We start from the raw sequence: 21778 nt of genomic DNA, 5'->3' as shown, positions 1-21778 counted from the left end.
TTCAAATTGTACTGGTCAGAAGGGGCTTAGTTTCTTCTAGTAATTCTCTCTCTATGCTTACATAGACCTAGCATTGGTCATTAATCAGTATCCATTTCATTCAATTGCTGTTTTACCTTCTAGGATCACCAGATCAAGTAAAGATATTACGCCTGAAGCGGAGAGGGAGTGTTTATGCAATGTGACCTGAACGGTCACTTTATCCCATACCTGTCCTTGTCCAGAGCCTCCTTGCTATTGGAGGATTGCATTTGTGGGGCGGGGTCTTGAATGACATCATCAGCAGCGATTGGCTGTGAGGGGCAGAGTAAGCTCTGTCAAGGTAAGGTTGTGGAGCAGGAATCATGGAACACCAACACATAATTTACACAAAGGCTGTCTCCATCAAAAGAGTAATGTAATAGATAGAACTTGTCATTAAACACTGATACATATATTTGCTCATCCCCTTAATGGTTACAGTTAGTATTGTTGCAATAATCCGATCCTAGAGCTGTAATTTCTTCAAGAAAACAGTCCTAAACTGCCTTATTTAGTCACGTGTTTATTTTTCCAAGCTTTAGCACAAGACGTTTGGCATAAAGCAGGTTTTTAAAGGATCAACGAGTTAAGTCTGCTTTGTGCTTTCATTTTTTTGCCATGGAAAATCGAGTATTGTAGTATCGTGACAATCCTACTAGGTTGAGTGCATTAGTTACTTACTCTGAGGCAGGGAGGCAGCTCCAGCTCCCCATTGGCCTGGCTGGATGAGTACAGGTTGACATACTCGCCCTCGCCACCCTCGTCGACGCTCTACGGGAAGAGAAGAGGGACACCATGGTTGGGACGGCCACAGAATAATTTAGCATAGAACATACTGTGGGGACAGCAAACTCAGGGCTACGGTGAGGTATGGAGAAGCACTTCTACATTGAGTTGTATGGTTGGATGTGTCAATAATTGGCCACCAGGTGGCACTGGTGTACATGATTAGTGTTTAATGAGTGTACAGTATTTCAGTATAATGTGTGTCTGTTACACATGACGGTGAACAGGTGAAACACAGTCAAAAGTTGTATGGGTTCCATCTAGATCCATAACTACAATCAGTCAGGATAATACAATAAGCAGTAGTCAAGAATCACCAAAACAGGAGGAAATCTTTCACTATGGTCCACAGTTTAGATGCTTTGTGATTACTGGTATGACAAGATAAATGGTCCTGGAAATCAATGAGTCACCAACAATGTTATTGTCTGACGGGCATCCACCTTAAAATGACTCCTTATTACTGAAACATATCTCCCTGTTATCGTCTGTCTGTCTGTCTGCCCGCGCCCGCCCGTCTGTCTGTCAGCTCACCACTGCCGAGGTGCGGAGGAGAGAGTCAGTTAGAAGAGAAGTGGTCTCAGGAGGAGGAAGACAGATGGCCACAGAGCCCAATGAGTTGGCCAGGGAACCGTTGGGCCCGCCCCTGCTGCCATCCAATATAGTGGCATTGGTCAAGGCGACCTGGTCTGAACTCTGCGATTGGTAGGAAGTAGGAAAGGAAACCAGGAATCAGGAGAGAAGGACAGTGTTATGACAGGTTGAGAAAATAAATCAGACAGAATTAAAGCTGAAAAGTAGAAAGAAAAAAAAAGTCCCCATCAGCACCTCCTCTCCTGGACTAAAGTGGATGTATGGTTCAACATACTGTAATGGACTGATATCAATCTTTCAATGCCGTCCATGGGACTGTATGAGTGTAAGTGTGAATCAGAGAGTGTGTTTGTCTGAGATTGTGTAGTCATGACGACCAGGTGAGCAGATTCCTGTGAGGAGGAGAAGCAGAAAGCTAGTAACCTGCTGTAACACGATGTGCACTCTCTACCAATCCTGTTAAGTACAGTAGCGGTATATGGGCCAAATCAGAGAGGAAGCCAAGCCAGCGAAAAGCCATATTACAACCTATGTTGTGATAATTGCGTTGTTTGTTCTATAACCCATTCGTTCATACGCCACTGTGGTAAACAATAAGGCCGTGACAACAAAAAGACAACAGTGGCAGAATAAATTCAACTACACATAGGCTTGTTTCATCACAAAACTGTAGAGCAACATCTGTCCTGTGAAGTCCACAAAGCAAATACTGCATGTAACAAACAGTTATATCACCTGCAGCATGATCAAGCAAGTTAATGTTTTTTAACAGCTTACTCTTACTATACAACTACTGATTTAGAAGCAGAGTTACCGGAAGGCAGCACAGACAACAGGAGCACTGCCTCCGCTATTCCAGCTACATTTCAACTTAAACATTTAAAACATCAACAAGGCTAATACAGTGCATTGGGAAAGTATACAGACCCCTTGACATTTTTTTAACATTACAGCCTTATTCTAATATATATATATTTTTAAATCCTGTCAATCTACACACAATGCCCTATAATGACAAAGCAAAAGCAGGTTTTTATACAGTTTTGCAAATTTATTACAAATAAAAAAACAGAAATATCACATGTACATAAGAATTCAGACCCTTTACTCAGTACATTTACTTTTGGCAGCGATTACAACCTTGAGTCATCTTTGGTATGACGCTACAAGCTTGGCACAACTGTATTTTGGGAGTTTCTCCCATTATTCTCTGCAGATCCTATCAAGCTCTGTCAGATTGGATGGGGAGCGTCGCTGAACAGCTATTTTCAGGTCTCTCCAGAGATGTTTGATCGGGTTCAAGTCCGGGCTCTGGCTGGGCCACTCAAGGACATTCAGAGACTTATCCTGAAGCCTCTCATGCGTTGTCTTGGCTGTGTGCTTAGGATTGTTGTCCTGTAGGAAAGTAAACCTTCGCCCCATTCTTGAGGTCCTGAGTACTCTGGAGTAGGCTTTCATCAAGGATCTCTCTATACTTTGTTCCAGTCATCTTTCCCCTCGATCCTGACTAGTATCCCAGTCCCCACAGCATGATGCTGTCACCAACATGCTTCAACGTAGGGATGATGCCAGGTTTCCTCCAGACGTGACACTTGGCATTCAGGCCAAAGAGTTAAATATTGGTTTCATCAGACCAGATAATCTTGTTTCTCATGGTCTGAGAGTCCTTTAGGTGCCTTTTGGCAAACTCCAAGCGGGCTGTCATGTGCCTTTTACTGAAGAGTGGCTTCTGTCTGGCCAGTCTACCATAAAGGCCTGATTGGTCATCCTTCTGGAAGGTACTCCCATCTCCACAGAGGAACTCTGGAGCTTTGTCAGAGTGACCATCGGGTTCTTGGTCAACTCCCTGACCAAGGTCGGGCAGCCAGCTCTAGGAAGAGTCTTAGTGGTTCCAAACTTCTTGCATTTAAGAATGATGGAGGCCACTGTGTTCTTGGGAACCTGAAATGCTACAGAAATGTTTTGGTACCCTTTTCCAGATCTGTGCCTCGACACAATCCTGTTTCGGAGCTCTACAGACAATTCCTTCAACTTCATGGCTTGGTTTTTGTTCTGACATGCACTGTCAATTGTGGGACCTTGTATAGACAGGTGTGTGCCTTTCCAAATCATGTCCAATCAATTGCATTTACCACAGGTGGACTCCAGTCAAGTTGTAAAAACATCTCAAGGATGATCAACGGAAACAGGATGCACCTGAGCTCAATTTCAAGTCTCATATCAAAGGGTCTGAATACTTATAAATATAAGGTATTTCAGTTCATCTCTAAGAGACAGAACCTGTCTACTTTCTGAGCAGTATGACGGCTGCGTGGTCCCATGGTGTTTGTACTTGCATACTATTGTTTGTACAGATGAACAAACAATTCACTGTACCTTCAGGAGTTTGGAAATTACTCCCAAGGATGAACCAGACTTGTGGAGGTCTACAATTATTTTTCTGAGGTCTTGGCTGATTTCATGGGAAAATCAAGATGTCAAGCAAAGAGGCACTGAGTTTGAAGGTAGGCCTTGAAAAACATCCACAGGTACACATCCAATTGACTCAAATGATGTCAATTAGCCAATCAGAAGCTTCTAAAGCCATGATATCATTTTATGGAATTTTCCAAGCTGTTTAAAGGCACAGTCAACTTAGTGTATGTAAACTTCTAACCCACTGGAATTGTGATAGAGTGAAATAATCTGTTTGTAAACAATTGTTGGAAAAATGTCGTGTTTCATGCAGAAAGTAGATGACCTAAACGACTTGCCAAAACTATAGTTTGTTAACAAGATATTTGTGGAGTGGTTGAAAACCGAGTTTTAATGACTTCAACCTAAGTGTATGTAAACTTCCGACTTCAACTGTATATCCATCCTGCCCTGCCTTCCTAAAATCTTTGAAAGCCAAGTGAACAAACAGATCACCGACCATTTCGAATCCCACCTTTCCTTCTCCACAATGCAATCTGGTTTTCGAGTTGGTCATGGGTGCACCTCAGCCACACTCAAGGTCCTAAACAATCTCATAACCGCCATCGACAAAAGACAGAACTGTGCAGCAGTCTTCATCGACCTGGCCAAGGCTTTCGACTGTCAATCACCGCATTCTTCTCGGCAGACTCAATAGCCTTGGTTTCTCAAATGACTGCTTCGCCTGGTTCACTAACTACTTCTCAGATAGAGGTCAGTGTGTCAAATCGGAGGGCCTGTTGTCCGGACCTCTGGCAGTCTCCATGGGGGTGCCACAGGGTTAAATTCTCGGGCCAACTCTTTTCTCTGTATATATCAATGATGTCGCTCTTGCTGCTGGTGATTCTCTGATCCACCTCTACACAGACGACACCATTCTGTATACATCTGGCCCTTTTGACACTGTGTTAACAAACCTCCAAACAAGCTTCAATGCCATACAACACTCCTTCAGTGTTGTTAACAAAAGGCTGTTTCTGGCCCAACCCTCTAACCTCTAGGCTACCTGCCGCCCCACAAACCAAGCAATCTGATAAAAACCACACACAGGCGGGCGTGTACACACCATCCCTCCGACACACACACACACACATAAGAGACACTAAACCTAAAGCAACATGGTTATGCAAAAGTGGAGCGAGAACGAATGAGGATGTTTCCACTGAAGACTAAGGACAGTTTATATTCTTTCCACCTAACAAAATGTTCCGACATACTATTCCCCACAATGTACAACCATAAAACATACTAAACAACACACACACACACACACACACACACACACACACACACACACACACACACACACACACACACACACACACACACACACACACACACACACACACACACACACACACACACACACACACACACACACACACACACACACACACACACACACACACACACACACAGAGAGAGAGCGGAGTAGAAAGATTTTCCACTGAAATGGCATTGTTGGCACTAAATCGAATTACTAAATGAAATATATTGCATATATTTTCTATTTCCTTCCAGACCTCCCATCCTCATGGCATCCCCCCATAACATCACGCCCCGAGGACTTGAGGAATGTGGACATTCCATTGGCACAAACACTGCGAGGGGATTGAGGGGTTGGGGGAGGCATGAGAGGTGTAAGAGAGAGAGGGGGAGGGTGAAGTAGACTGGGAGCGGGAGAAAAGTGGTTTTAAATTGTAAAGTGTACAGTAATGTTTAATGTGTAAATGAAGTTGGATTTGATTTAGTGGGAAAAAATGGTTTGAGGTGAAAAGGACTGAGAAAAGGAGAAGAGTGGTAGAGGAAGAAGAAAGGTAGAGGAGGAAGAAGAAGACCAGGAGAGGGAATCTGTTTTGCATCAGGCCAGGTCCAAATCGAGTGATTCCACAGGGACACACCCCCTCTCTCTGACCTCCTCAGCGTGCCCCCCACCACACCCAGGGGCCATACGCAGTCAGCCCACTCCCCAAGACCATCTGCCTCATATCCATTAGAGATCAAGGGTCATGGGAGAACAGCAGCAAGTGTTAGCATTGTTAAAGATGTCATCCAGTGATAAAAAATGAAAATATTTTTTTGAAAAGTGATATCCCAAATATAAATACAGTGAAGTTCACAAACTAAAGGGGGGGAGGGAGTTTTGGGCAAAATGTTGTTTTTTAGACAACTGCATAACTTCAAAGAGTAGGGCATTCAAATCAAATCAAATTTTATTTGTCACATACACATGGTTAGCAGATGTTAATGCGAGTATAGCGAACAATTCCACAACAGCTACCTTATACACACAAGTGTAAAGTGATAAAGAATATGTACAGAAAGATGTATGAATGAGTGATGGTACAGAACGGTATAGGCAAGATGCAGTAGATGGTATCGAGTACAGTATATACATATGATATGAGTAATGTAGGGTCCGTAAACATTATATTAAGTGGCATTGTTTAAAGTGGCTAGTGATACATTTTTACATCAATTTTTCAATTATTAAAGTGGCTGGACTTGAGTCAGTATGTTGGCAGCAGCCACTCAATGTTAGTGGTGTAGATGTCCTGGAGAGCAGGTAGTTTTCCCCTGGTGGTGCTACCCTCTGGAGAGCCTTACGGTTGTGGGCGGAGCAGTTGCCGTACCAGGCGGTGATACAGCCCAACAGGATGTGCATCTGTAAAACTTTGTGAGTGCTTTTGGTGACAAGCCAAATTTCTTCAGCCTCCTGAGGTTCAAGAGGCGCTGCTGCGCCTTCTTCACCACGCTGTCTGTGTGGGTGGACCAATTCAGTTTGTCCGTGATGTGTACGCCGAGGAACTTAAAACGTTCTACCTCTCCACTACTGTCCCGTCGATGTGGATAGGGGGGTGCTCCCTCTGCGGATTCCTGAAGTCCACGATCATCTCCTTGTTTTGTTGACGTTGAGTGTGAGGTTAATTCCTGACACCACACTCCGAGGGCCCTCACCTCCTCCCTGTAGGCCGTCTCGTTGTTGTTGGTAATCAAGCCTACCACTGTAGTGTCGTCCGCAAACTTGATTATTGAGTTGGAGGCGTGCATGGCCACGCAGTCGTGGGTGAACAGGGAGTACAGGAGAGGGCTCAGAACGTACCCTTGTGGGGCCTGTGTTGAGGATCAGCGGGTTGATGTTACCTACCCTCACCACCTGGGGGCGGCCCATCAGGAAGTCCATTACCCAGTTGCACAGGGCAGGGTCGAGAGTTTGGAGGGTACTATGGTGTTAAATGCTGAGCCTCTTCTCCAGATGAGTTAGGGCAGTGTGCAGTGTGGTTGCGATTGCGTCGTCTGTGGATCTATTGGGGCGGTAAGCAAATTTGAGTGGGTCTAGGGTGTCAGGTAGGCTGGAGGTGATATGGTCCTTGACTAGTCTCTCAAAAGCACTTCATGATGACGGAAATGAGTGCTATGGGGCGGTAGTCGTTTAGCTCAGTTACCTTAGCTTTCTTGGCAACAGGAACAATGGTGGCCCTCCTGAAGCATGTGGGGACAGCAGACTGGGACAAGGATTGATTGAATATGTCCGTAAACACACCAGCCACCTGGTTTGCGCATGCTCTGAGGACGCGGCTGGGGATGCTGTCTGGGCCTGCAGCGTTGTGAGGGTTAACACGTTTAAATGTTTTACTCACATCGGCTACAGTGAAGGAGAGTCCGCAGGTTTTGGTAGCGGGCAGTGTCAGTGGCACTGTATTGTCCTCAAAGCGAGCAAAGAAGTTATTTAGTCTGTCTGGGAGCAAGACATCCTGGTCCGTGACTGGCTGGTTTTCTTTTTGTAATCCATGATTGACTGTAGAGCCTGCCACATACCTCGTGTCTGAGCCGTTGAATTGCAACTCTACTTTGTCTCTATACTGACGCTTAGCTTGTTTGCCTTGCGGAGGGAATAGCTACACTGTTTGTATTCGGTCATGTTCCGGTCAGCTTGCCCTGGCTAAAATGCAGTGGTTTGCATTTTCAGTTTCACGCAAATGCTGCCATCAATCCACGGTTTCTGGTTTGGGAATGTTTTAATAGTTGCTGTGGGTACGACATTGCCAATGCACTTGCTAATGAACTCGCTCACCAAATCAGCGTATTCGTCAATGTTGTTGTTGGACGCAATGCGGAACATATCCCAACCCACGTGATCGAAGCAGTCTTGAAGCGTGGAATCAGATTGGTCAGACCAGCGTTGAACAGACCTGAGCACGGCAGCTTCCTGTTTTAGTCTCTGTCTATAGGCTGGGAGCAACAAAATGGAGTCGTGGTCAGCTTTTCCGAGAAGAGGGTGGGGGAGGGCCTTATATGTGTCGCGGAAGTTAGAATAACAATTTTACCAGCCCTGGTTGCACAATCGATATGCTGATAGAATTTAGGGAGTCTTGTTTTCAGATTAGCCTCAGGATATGTGGTTCCCAGTTTACATAGAGTCAAATAAAGTTTGTTCAGGGCCATTGATGTGTCTGCTTGGGGGGGAATATATACGGCTGTGATTATAATCGAAGAGAATACTCTTGGTAGATAATGCAGTCAAAATTTGATTGTGAGAAATTCTAGGTCAGGTGAACAGAAGGACTTGAGTTCCTGTATGTTGTTATGATCACACCACGACTCGTTAATCATAAGGTATACCCCCCCCGCCCCTCTTCTTACCAGAAAGATGCTGTCGGCGCGATGCGTGAAGAAACCAGCTGGCTGTACCGACTCCGATAGCGTGTCTCAAATGAGCCATGTTTCCGTGAAGCAAAGAAAGTTACTGTCTCTCTGGAAGGCAACTCTTGCTCGGATTTCATCAACCTTCTTGTCAAGAGACTGGACATTGGCGAGTAGTATGCTAGGGAGTGGTGTATGAATGAAATCTAGGACTCCTCTTTATTCCCAATTTTTTCCACAGTATGCACCCACTTCTGTGTCAGTTGTTTCTTAAGTCAAAACGCATTACTTTGTATCTTATGATACAAAGCCTGAGGTGGCTTAGAACACACTGCAACAAATGCACACGTAGTACGTACACACACTTACAGGTAACTGCCAAAATAAAGGAAACACTTGAGTAAATGAGAAATGCAAAGAATATTGAAAGCAGGTGCTTCCACACAGCTGTGGTTCCTGAGGTAAAAAAATAAAAATAATCTAATTGTATTAGACCCATGCACCAAACACAACAGTGAAGACCTTACTTACGAGTTCCTAAGCAGCAATGCAGTTCAAAAAAATAAAAATAAGAAACAAAAGTAACAAATAATTCAAGAGCAGCAGTAAAATAACAATAGCGTGACTATATACAGAGGGTACCGGTACAGAGTCAATTGAGGTAATATGTACATGTAGGTAGAGTTATTAAAGTGATTATGCATAGATGATAACAGAGCTTAGCAGCGGTGTAAAAGAGGGATGGGGCTATGTAAATACTTGGGTAGCCATTTGATTAAATATTCAGGAGTTTTATGGCTTGGCGGTAGAAGCTGTTTAGAAGCCTCTTGGACCTAGACTTGGCGCTCCGGTACCACTTGCCGTGTGGTAGCAGAGAGAACAGTCTATGACTAGGGTGGCTGGAGTCTATATCTGTTCTTAGTTCTACATTTTTTGAAAGGGGCATGCTTATTTAAGATGGTTAGGAAAGCACTTTTAAAGAATAACCAGGGGTCCTCTACTGACACGATGAGGTCAATATCCTTCCAGGATACCCAGGCCAGGTCGATTAGAAGTGTTTTAGGGAGCGCTTGACAGTGATGAGGAGTGGTTGTTTGACAGCGAACCCATAACGGACGCAGGGAATGAAGCAGTAATCGATGAGATCCTGATTGAAAACAGTAGAGGTGTATTTAGAGGGCAGGTTGGTCAGGGTGATATCTATGAGGGTGCCCATGTTTACGGATTTGGGGTTGTACCTGATAGGTTCCTTGATAATTCCGGTGATGTAGTGGGGGGGGGGATCAGTCCGATATGCTCAGGGCTGATATCATGCTGTGCAGACTGGCAGGTATTATCCAGGCTATCCGGGCTAAAGCGACTGAAGTTCGAGCTAAAAGGTAAAAACCGCTAGCAGTGGCTAACAATGACTGAAAAGCTAGTAGCTAATTAGCTGGCTAGCTCCTGATGGAGGTTTCAGCTTTAAGGTAAAAAAAATAGCAGATCCGTACCACACTGGGTGAGGCGAGTTGCAGGACGGTATATTTAATTTGAAAAAAGAGACAGATAATGAAATGTACACAAAAACAAAACCATGCAGTGGTACCATGCAGTGATGCAACCAAGCTCTCGATGGTGCAGCTATCGAGGAGCTGAGGACCCATGCCAAATATTTAAAAGTCTCCTGAGGGGGAATAGGTTTTGTCGTTCCCTCTTCACGACTGTATTGGTGTGCTTGGACCATGTTAGTTTGTTAGTGATGTGGACGCTAAGGAACTTGAAACTCTCAACCTGCTCCACTACAACCCCGTCAATGAGAATGGGGGCGTGCTCGGTCCTCTTTTTCCCGTAGTCCACAATCATCTCCTTTGTCTTGATCACGTTGAGGGAGAGGTTGTTGTCCTGGCACCAGGCAGTCAGGTCTCTGACCTCCTCCCTATAGGCTGTCTCGTTGTTGTCTGTGATCAGGCCTACCACTGTTGTGTCATCTGCAAACTTAATGATGGTGTTGGAGTTGTGCCTGGCTGTGCAGTCATGAGTGAACAGGGAGTACAGGAGGGGCCCCTGTGTTGAGGATCAGCGTGGCGGATGTGTTGTTACCTACCCTTACCACCTGGGGGCAGCCCGTCAGGAAGTCCAGGATCCAGTTGCAGAGGGAGGTGTTTAGTCCCAGGGTCCTTAGCTTGTTGATGAGCTTTTGAGGGCACTATGGTGTTGAACGCTGAGCTGTAGTCAATGAATAGCGTTCTCACATAGGTGTTCCTTTTGTCCAGGTGGGAAAGGGCAGTGTGGAGTGCAATAGAGATTGCATCATCTGTGGATCTGTTAGGGCAGTATGCAAATTGGAGTGGGTCTAGGGTTTCTGGGATAATGCTGTTGATGTGAGCCATGACCAGCCTTTCATAGCACTTCATGGCTACAGACGTGAGTGCTATAGGTCGGTAGTAATTTAGGCAGGTTACCTTAGTGTTCTTGGGCACAGGGACTATGGTGATCTGCTTAAAACATGTTGGTATTACAGACTCGGCGGCCTTGTGAATGTTGACCTGTCTAAAGGTCTTACTCACATCGGCTGTGGAGAGCGCGATCACACAGTCTTCCGGAACAGATAGTGCTCTCATGCATGTTTCAGTATTATTTGCCTCGAAGTGAGCATAGAAGTAGTTTAGCTCGTCTGGTAGGCTCGTGTCACTGGGCAGCTCTCTTCTGTGTTTCCCTTTGTAGCCTGTAATGGTTTGCAAGCCCTGCCACATCCGGTCACTAGGAGCGCCGCCTAAGGGTGAGCAGTTTCCTGTTTGCTTATGGCAGAATACAGCTCATTTAGTATGATCTTAGTGCCAGCATCAGCTTGTGGTGGTATGTAGACAGCTACGAAAAATACAGATGAAACCATCTACCTAGAGAGTTCTCATGATAAGCTGTAGACCACACTATCTCAGGCGAGCAAAACCTCTAAACTTCTTTAGATATCATGCACCATCTTATTTACAAGAATATAGTCCTCTGCCTCTTGTCTTACTAGACTGCTGTCCTATCCTGCCGATACAGCGTATAAACAGCCAGCTGTATGTTGATAATGTCGTCGTTCAGTCACAACTCCACGAAGCATAAGATATTACAGTTTTGAATGTCAAGTTGGTAGTTTAATCTTCCGCGTAGGTAATCAATTTTATTTTCCAAAGACTGTACGTTTGCTAGCAGAATGGAAGGCAGTGGGAGTTTATTCGATCGCCTACGAATTCTCAGAAGGCAGCCCGGCCTCCGGACCATTTTTCTCCGCCTTCTCTTGACGTAAATGACGGGGATCTGGACCTGTTTCCGGGAAAGCAGTATGTCATTCACGTCAGCCTCCTCGGATTTGTTAACCTCTCTAGGGTATGGGGGACGCTAGCATTCCACCTGGCCAACATCCAGAGGTTGCAGAGCGCCAAATTCAATTTCAGAGAAATGCTCATTATAAAAATTCAGAAAACAAAACATATTTTTTACATAGGTTTAAAGATGAACTTCTTGTTAAACCAACCACAGTGTCATATTTATAAAATGCTTTTCAGCGAAAGCATACCTAGCCCAGAACATACCTAGCCCAGAACATAGCCCAGTTGACAAATTATTAAACAGTAACCAGCCATGCAGAAGCGTTACAAAACTCAGAAATAGAGATAAAATTCATCCGTTACCTTTGATGATCTTCACATGGTGGCAATCAGAAGACATTCATTTATTCAATAAATGTTGCTTTTGTTCGATGAAGTCTCTTTATATCCAAAAACCTCCAATTTGTTAGCGCATTTTCTTCAGTAATCCACAGGCTCAAACTCAGTCAAAACAATCAGACAAAAAATCCAAATTGTATCCGTAAAGTTCATAGAAACATGTCAAATGATGTTTATATTCAATCCTCAGGTTGTTTTTTAGCCTAAATGATCTATAATATTTCAACCGGACAATAACGTTGTCAATATAAAAAGGTAAACAAGAAATGCACATGTGCCTGAAAAAAAACTCACGTTAGGGTCCACTCGTTCAGACTGGTCTTACTCCCTCATTTATAAGAATACAAGCCTGAAACGATTTCAAAAGACTGTTGACATCTAGTGGAAGGCAGAGGAACTGCAAATGGAGTCCTAAGTCAATGGATACTGTAATGGCATTGAATAGAAAACTACAAAAAAAAAAAAAAACTACTTCCTGAATGGATTTTTCTCAGGTTTTCGCCTGCTAAATCAGTTATGTTATACTCACAGACACTATTTTAACAGTTTTGGAAACTTTAGAGTGTTTTCTATCCAAATCTACCAGTTGTATGCATATGTAAAATAGGAACAAGTAAAACGTCTGCCTTCTTCTCTGGCGCCATCTTAATTAAGCAATCAGCATCCCATCAAATTAGAGTGTGTGTGTGTGTCAGTTACCAGATCTCAACACAATTAAACACTTATGGGAGATTATGGATCGGCGCCTGAGACAGCATTTTCCACCACCATCAACAAAACATGTTGATGGAATTTCTGGTGGAAGAATGGTATAGATTTCCAGACACTTGCAGAATCTATGCCAAGGTGCATTGAAGCTGTTCTGGTGGCTCGTGGTGACCCAATGCCTTATTAAGACACTTTATGTTGGTGTTTCCATTATTTTGGCAGTTACCTGTTCATCATGAGCACACCTTTATCATAATCAATGTTGGAACCATGCCCAGAGACGAACAAAACGCATCATAACCGGCTAAACATAACAGTGGGGCCGTGAGCCCCTCAGGATAAACACAACCACATCATTCAGGGCTATCAACAGTCAGATCCAGACAACACAGCCCTGGAGGCCTGCCAATTTGGGCCGCCAGGGCCAATCAGGTAGACTCACCATGGGCGTGGTCAGCGAGGCATGTCCACTCAGGTAGGAGGAGCTAGAAACCGATAGGATGAGGCCTAGGCCAGAGCCCGCATCCTCCGCCGCCACCACCAATGACGGCTGGAGGTGGCACGACAGAGAGGAGGATGAGGAGGAAGAGAGGAAGGAGAAAATGGAAGAAAAAAGGAATGGGGAAAGATAGATAAGAAGAAAGAAGCGGTGAGAATAGGGAGCAAAAAGGAATAGGGGAAGAAAAGGAAGAAACAAATACATGAGAGATTAAGAAGAGAAAGAATAGTAGTAAACTTTATTACCCTAGATATAGAGCAGATGGAGCAGCCATTTTAGAACCAGAAAAGAGAGTTAAGCAGAGGACAGCAACCAGTAATGATGGTGACTGTCAGACATGCAGAAATCTACCACAGAAGAAGGGAATCAATGGAGAAAGGAGAAGACTCCTTGTTGCTGACACTGAACATGAATCCTGTGTAATTAGTTCAGCCACACGGTCAACATCATTAGGGGTCAGAAGCTTAGAAGTTACCAAAAAGTCCAGACACCTGCATTCGCTCACAGTGTTCAAATCTGACTGCGGCATGCTAAACCTACCAAGCTCTCATGGTCTGATTACGGTACAAACTCTACAGCTTCAAAGAAACCAGGTCCACTACAAGGCCCAAAACACAATTGAAATATGATTCTCCTCCCCCATTAGTCTTCTTATCTCACTGGCACACCGTCAAAATGATTATTTTTTTTCTCACAAAGCTGTGTAAATCCTGTGACATGGTGGCTTATTGGACAAGAGGAATAGGATGAAGAGGTAAACCAGTCTTATCCCACCCGGGCCTCAACCTCATTAAGTCCACTACACCACCAGCCAAGATTACCAGGAGAGAGAGAGGATGAGATGGAGCAGATCGAGAGAGAGGGAGGAGGAGGATATGGAGGAAAGAGAGAGGGAGGAGAGAAATACAGTTGGAGGAAGCTAATACTTTACAACAGAAATCATCAAAATAAAGATGTGGAAAGTGTTAAAATAGAGAGTTGTTAGTGGACAGCAGAAGACCCACAGACGGTCTCTCTCAGTGTCGTCCTACTGTATGAAGTGACATCTGCTTACTGTTAGGGCTGGGAATTGCCTCACAATACTTCGGTGCCAATAGGATATGTATTGCAATTCTCACAATTCTATATGTATTGCGATTCTATTGTGATTCGATGTTCCAAACATGTTGCTGCAGAGGGACAAGAGAGAGCCATGAGAAAACAAGTTTTGATCAGTCATGGAAATAAAAGTGCTGAAAACAAATTAGCTCCCTTTTTAAAAAGAAAATGAAGGAAAAATACAACCAACTGTCTCATTGTAATGGCTGGAATGGAGGAGATGAAACGGTATCAAACACATCAAACATATGGAAACCACATGTTTGACTCTGTTCCATATATTCTGTTCCAGACATTACAATGAGCCCTTCCTCCTATAGCTCCTCCCACCAGCCTCTACCCAGGTCTAGTCTGACAAATCAAATGACACAAGTGTCTAACTGGTGACACTTTAAAGGTTTTATCTATACAGGTTAATGCATAGTCTAACCTCACCACTTGACACCTCAATCCCCAGTTATGTTGAACCAATCCCCATTAACCTGAAAATCGATCTGACCTCCCTAGTCCCTCCCCCACAGCTCTCCCCTCCATAGACTGATTGACTGAGAAAAAGAGAAAAATGAGAGCAAGAGAAGAAAAAACAAGAGAACGAGAGACTAGGCAGACTGAACCAAACCAGCGAGAGATACCAGCGAGAGATGGATGGAGAAATGGCTTCCTGCAAGAATGCAGCTTTGGACTCTTGTCCTTTCCAGCCAACAACCAACCTGACGAATACAAACTACCTCAGAGTTTTTCTTCTAGGTCGTGTTCAAAAAGGACTGAAACAGAGAGGGTCCAATAAGAAAGGTCCCTTTTCCTTTCCTGATGGACGTTTGAATTTTTTTCCCATCACATGCCCTAATGAACACGACCCTGCTCTTCATTGACACGTGTTCTGGTTGCAACTGACCTATAGACAGTCAACTGTCTTCTGGGGTGTCATACAGCATAAACGACCCCAGTCAAAATCTGACACCTCTGCAACTAATGTTGCACGACCATGACCTCCCTGTTTTGGTTTCACCACAGGGGGTTAAACGTTCACCTTTTAGATTACCATGTTTAATTGTTGACATGGAACTAAGTTAGAAGTGTTAAATCATCAACCTTAAACCCCTATGAGTAAAACATTTAACCATTCAGCACTCAACCATGACCACATGGATGTCCACCTGGAGAGGAGACCTCACACAAAGAACCTTGGGCCCCTATTCTTCACACTTTTCCCATAGTGTGCACTGGCATGCTCCACCTTCACAACCAATGCATCAATCTCTAGTGTCCTTCTGAAACAAGACCTCTATAGAGGATTGAGAAATTCTGAGGTGGCGAAGACTTGAGGGTGATCACACACACTCACCAGCTGCCTCTTCTTGGGGGGCAGGGCGGGGGGCGGGAAGAGGGGTATGGGAAGGGGCTCGTGGACCGAGTCGGTGCTGCTGAAGGAGTCGTTGAGGCCATAGACGTCCTGGAAGCGTTTGTTCCTCTGCTCATAGATGCTCTCATTCTGTGGGGTCTGGTAGAACACTGAGGGCTGGGGCTCTGAGTAGTCCTCCACAAACTGCATGTACGCCAGGACTGGAGGGAGATTACATAGCAGGAGATTAAAAGTGATTCAAGTGAAACGTTAAACACGCACACTACCAGCCTCAATTTTCTTTCCCTCCATCTCTTCCAGTCCTATCCCTTCCTTTCTCAAGCACACCCCCCCTCTCCATCTCTTCCAGTCCTATCCCTTCCTTTCTCAAGCACACCCCCTCTCCATCTCTTCCAGTCCTATCCCTTCCTTTCTCAAGCACACCCCCCTCTCCATCTCTTCCAGTCCTATCCCTTCCTTTCTCAAGCACACCCCCCTCTCCATCTCTTCCAGTCCTATCCCTTCCTTTCTCAAGCACACCCCCTCTCCATCTCTTCCAGTCCTATCCCTTCCTTTCTCAAGCACACCCCCTCTCCATCTCTTCCAGTCCTATCCCTTCCTTTCTCAAGCACACCCCCTCTCCATCTCTTCCAGTCCTATCCCTTCCTTTCTCAAGCACACCCCCTCTCCATCTCTTCCAGTCCTATCCCTTCCTTTCTCAAGCACACCCCCCCTCTCCATCTCTTCCAGTCCTATCCCTTCCTTTCTCAAGCACACCCCTCCTCTCCATCTCTCCCTCTGCCACTCACCGTGCTTGTTCCTCTTCTCAGGCAGTGGCGGTGGACTAGAGGGCAGGTCGGCGTTCTCGCTAGCCAGGTACTGGGTCACGAACACCCCCCCGTTGCTCTGGGGCATGGGCGAGTTGGGAGTGAAGAGGGGAAAGGGTGGCGTGGGGTGCAGCAGCTCCTCCTCCGACAGGTTTTCGTATTGGGAAGGGGACCTCTCGTTGAGGGTCCCCCGAGGAGCCACACCCATCCTGATAAGGTGAAACCTGGGAGCTGCGCCGCTTCTTCTGGGGTAATGCTGGAGGAGCACTGATGCGGGATAGTTGCAAGGGGATGATGTGGGAACCGGGCTGGGGGGTCCAGTACTCAGACTGGGGTGGGTGGGGTTGTTGGTGGTGTGGGGCGGGTGGTGACCTGAACTGGGCGTGAGGAGGCACGGGGGAGGAGCACTCACTGTGGGACTCGGGGAGGGGGGACAGGTACATGACCCCTGAGGGGGTGGTAGTGGAGGGCAGGTGGGTGTCCCCTGTGAAGACAGCGAGGTCCTGGTGGAGGAAGTCATAGTCGGGGTCGTAACTCTCTGTGTTGTCTGGAGAAAAAATATAGGTTTTTACTGTCGCATACACCAGATAGGTGCAGTGAAATGTGTTGTAAGAGAGAGAGACAAGAGGTTAGAGAGGGGGACATTTGTAGAGAAAATAACAAGTGTTTGTGGTTAGGTGAGGCTGTTGACATGTAAAGTGGGTGTTTGTTCAGTCTATGTATTTTTGGCCATCTTTACATTCTATTGTGTGTATTTTCATTGTGTGCAAGAAAGTACGCACGTTCAAAAATGTGTGTTTTTCTATTTCGGTACAGACAGTGTATAAAGATCAACCGTGACTTGTCCACCTGGCCGTGCTGCTGCTCCAGTTTCAACTGTTTTGCCTGTGATTATTATTATTTGACCATGCTGGTCATTTATGAACATTTGAACATCTTGGCCATGTTCTGTTATAATCTCCACCCAGCACAGCCAGAAGAGGACTGGCCACCCCACATAGCCTGGTTCCTCTCTAGGTTTCTTCCTAGGTTTTGGCCTTTCTAGGGAGTTTTTCCTAGCCACCGTGCTTCTACACCTGCATTGCTTGCTGTTTTGGGTTTTAGGCTGGGTTTCTGTACAGCACTTTGAGATATCAGCTGATGTACAAAGGGCTATATAAATACATTTGATTTGACTATGATAACTGTCTAATTGTATGTATATGTGTTTGTGCCCCTACCCAGTGTCTCACAGCTAGTATTTCTGGAGCACTGTCCACTGTCCTGTTCCATGGAGCAGAGCTGCTCTTCAGACCTGCTGAGCTTCCCCATGCTGCTGTAGGGCGAGAGGCGCTGAGAGTCGCACCCATACGACTGGCTGCCCCCTGAGAAACGCCTCTGGAGGAACTCCTGCTCATAGTCCTGCTGCTGCACACACAGACAGACAGAGAGACGGGCATAGAGACAGACACAGACAGACAGAGAGACAGACAGGCATAGAGACAGGCATAGAGACAGGCATAGACAGAGACAGGCATAGAGACAGACACAGACAGAGGCATAGACAGACACAGACAGAGACATAGACAGACATAGAGACAGGCATAGAGACAGGCATAGAGACAGGCATAGAGACAGGCATAGACAGAGACAAAGACAGACAGAGACAGGCATAGAGACAGACACAGACAGAGGCATAGACAGACACAGACAGAGACATAGACAGACATAGAGACAGGCATAGAGACAGGCATAGAGAGACAGACAGAGAGACAGACAGAGAGACAGACAGAGACAGACAGAGACAGGCAGGCACATATACACAGACAGACAGTCAAAGGAGAAACCAGTTAAGTCGGTTACAAAGTCAGTTTCATCAAACAATAGAAAACTTTGTGGATATATGATCCAGTAATGGCCGGCCTAATCAAATCTGATTTAGTCAGTCACTAGTTATGTAACACGTTATTTCACTATAGTCTGGTAATCCACCCTGATCATACTCTGATGCAGATGCTCTATAGTAGACCAGTGTACAAGACCACAGTATTACTATCGATTAAGTGGGTGTTATTCAACCATAACCCTTGGTGTGGGTTGGTGGTACCTGACTGTGGACGCTGCAGGGCAGGCTGGAGCCGCGGCTCATGGTGGCCACCACTGCTACACGGGTGGGCGACGAGGCCGACTGACGCTTCTTTGGGGGCAAAGCTGGAGGAGGGCTGGAGAGAGAGAAGTAGGACAATATGTGAGAATGGAGGTTTTTAGGCTTCTGATACCCAACCAGACTGACAAAAAAACACACAGTTTACTGCTACTTGAGCAAGATTGTGGGATATGACACTGAGGGTTTGTTATGGTAATATCAGCATTTCCTGCTTAATGCCTCTTTTGCGATCACCTCTGGAGTAGCCCAAACAGAAGTTGGGCTTTCCAGGTTATCATACTGCAATCATCACAAGTCAATGGCAGATTTAAAGGCACAACATAAAATCAGCAGGTCAAGGATACATGTGGGACCATGACTAGGAAAGTGATGACAGTTATGATATATACACACCAAACAGATACGACATCATTGGTACATACTCATGCACCAAGCTTTTCCTGATTGGATGAGGGCTTCATTGTATGGCGTGATGCAATGACGCATAATTAGGAACTCAAGCATGCAAGACAAGACACTCCACCAATCAGGCCCTCCACCTATCAACACTCTTCCGGGGATGGGATTGGACAAGTATTAAGGAAGCAGGATGTCACAATGCAGGGGGATGACCCTACTGGCTAACGTACGTGTCAGTCTTTGTGGATCTCCGTTGGCCAGCGAAAATGGAGCCAGTAGCCAAGTGTGCTCTGTTCCCAGGACAACATGGAGAGATGGATGGGAAGTAGATAGAGACAGAGTGAAAGCGAGAGGAAGACAAAGTAAAGAGAGACAGACAGCAGTGCACCTCAAAAGCCTAGTAGTAATATTCAAGGTTGTGATCTAATCTTCCGGCCAAGTCAAAGGCCTATGGATTTTTCATAGCTCCACTTCCTTAAGCCCACAGAAAATGAATGCCTGTTTACCACCTTCCGTTTCACCACCTCTTATGACAACCCTTTTTCCACTAAAGAGGAGAAGATCATCTAGGCCAGTAGTTCCCAAACGTTTTATAGTCCCGTACCCCTTCGAATGTTCAACCTCCAGCTGCGTACTCCCTCTAGCACCAGGGTCAGCACACTCTCAAATGTTGTTTTTGCCATCATTGTATATTGTAAAAAATGTTGTAAAAGCGTTACATGGTCGCTGCCCATATCATTGCATAATGCAGAAAATACACAAGAGTTCAGGGGCCTTGCTTTAAAAAAGTTAACCATTTTCACTGTAGTGTCCAAAACATCTTTCAAGCTGTCAGGCATTCCCTAGGCAGCAAGAGCCTCTCGGTGGATGCTGCAGTTTACCCAAGTGGCGTCGGGAGCAACTGCTTGCATGCCCATTACCACTCCACGTTGTCTCCCTGTCATGGCTTTTGCGCCAACAGTACAGATACCAACACATCTTGACCACCAAAGTCCATTTGATGTCACAAAGCTGTCTAGTACTTTAAAAATATAATAATAATAATAATATATGCCATTTAGCAGACGCTTTTATCCAAAGCGACTTACAGTCATGTGTGCATACATTCTACGTATGGGTGGTCCCGGGGATCGAACCCACTACCCTGGCGTTACAAGCGCCATGCTCTACCAACTGAGCTACAGAAGGACATCCTCTCATGTTGTCCTGGTTTCCAGTAGTTTTCAGAAGAGGTTGTCTTCCTTAATTGACCCCACATAAGTCGCTCTGGATAAGAGCGTCTGCTAAATGACTTAAATGTAAAATGTAAAATGTACATAAACTTAACGGACATATAGCAGGAGCTGTGACTCATCCAGCTGCAACACATACAATTCACTGGTTTGTATGCAAAGTAGTAATTGTTTCAAAACACCTCCTGCCATGTCACTGATGCGTCGTGAAACAGTGTTGTTTGATGAAGATATTGTCTGTAGTTTTTCGGGAGCCTTTTCCCCCAACAATGTCCCAACCATATCCTCAACAGCAGGAAGAATTAAGTCAAACTAACTAAAAAATGTTCTGGGACACTGTAAAGTCCATGGAGAATAAGAACACCTTCTCCCAGCTGCCCACTGCACTGAAGATAGGAAACACTGTCACCACTGATAAATCCACTAGAATTGAGAATTTCAATAGGCATTTTTCTACGGCTGGCCATGCTTTCCACCTGGCTACTCCTACCCCGGTCAACAGCACTGCACCCCCCACAGCAACTCGCCCAAGCCTTCCACATTTCTCCTTCTCCCAAATCCAGTCAGCTGATGTTCTGATGAGCTGCAAAATCTGGACCCCTACAAATCAGCCGGGCTAGACAATCTGGACCCTTTCTTTCTAAAATTATCTGCCGAAATTGTAGCCACCCCTATTTACTAGCCTGTTCAACCTCTCTTTCGTGTCGTCTGAGATTCCCAAAGATTGGAAAGCAGCTGCGGTCATCCCCCTCTTCAAAGGCGGGGACACTCTTGACCCAAACTGCTACAGACCTATATCTATCCTACCCTGCCCTTCTAAGGTCTTCGAAAGCCAAGTCAACAAACAGATTACCAACCATTTCGAATCTCACCATAACTTCTCTGCTATGCAATCTGGTTTCAGAGCTGGTCATGGGTGCACCTCAGCCACGCTCAAGGTCCTAAACGATATCTTAACTGCCATCGATAAGAAACATTACTGTGCAGCCGTATTCATTGATCTGGCCAAGGCTTTCGACTCTGTCAATCACCACATCCTCATCGGCAGACTCGACAGCCTTGGTTTCTCAAATGATTGCCTCGTCTGGTTCACCAACTACTTCTCTGATAAGAGTTCAGTGTGTCAAATCGGAGGGTCTGCTGTCCGGACCTCTGGCAGTCTCTATGGGGGTGCCACAGGGTTAATTCTTGGACTGACTCTCTTCTCTGTATACATCAATGATGTCGCTCTTGCTGCTGGTGAGTCTCTGATCCACCTCTACGCAGACGACACCATTCTGTATATTTCTGGCCCTTCTTTGGACACTGTGTTAACAACCCTCTAGGCAAGCTT

The 21778-nt window shown here is 45.4% G+C and overlaps 1 protein-coding gene across 1 annotated transcript in view; it reads right to left on the bottom strand.

The window, feature by feature from the left end:
* rapgef1b (Rap guanine nucleotide exchange factor (GEF) 1b) overlaps positions 1 to 21778 on the bottom strand; it is an 80840-nt gene that overhangs the window by 9333 nt on the left and 49729 nt on the right. The window contains 9 exon segments of the mRNA XM_046290336.1: positions 211 to 293; positions 703 to 792; positions 1342 to 1503; positions 13345 to 13452; positions 15845 to 16062; positions 16651 to 17038; positions 17040 to 17215; positions 17889 to 18075; positions 18755 to 18869. Coding sequence (XP_046146292.1) covers positions 211 to 293; positions 703 to 792; positions 1342 to 1503; positions 13345 to 13452; positions 15845 to 16062; positions 16651 to 17038; positions 17040 to 17215; positions 17889 to 18075; positions 18755 to 18869 — 1527 coding nt within the window.

This window comes from Oncorhynchus gorbuscha, linkage group LG11, assembly GCF_021184085.1.
Source record: "Oncorhynchus gorbuscha isolate QuinsamMale2020 ecotype Even-year linkage group LG11, OgorEven_v1.0, whole genome shotgun sequence".
In the NCBI taxonomy this organism is placed as follows: domain Eukaryota; kingdom Metazoa; phylum Chordata; class Actinopteri; order Salmoniformes; family Salmonidae; genus Oncorhynchus; species Oncorhynchus gorbuscha.
The sequence above is the reverse complement of the archived record's forward strand: the minus strand, read 5'-3'. Positions and strand labels throughout refer to the sequence as shown.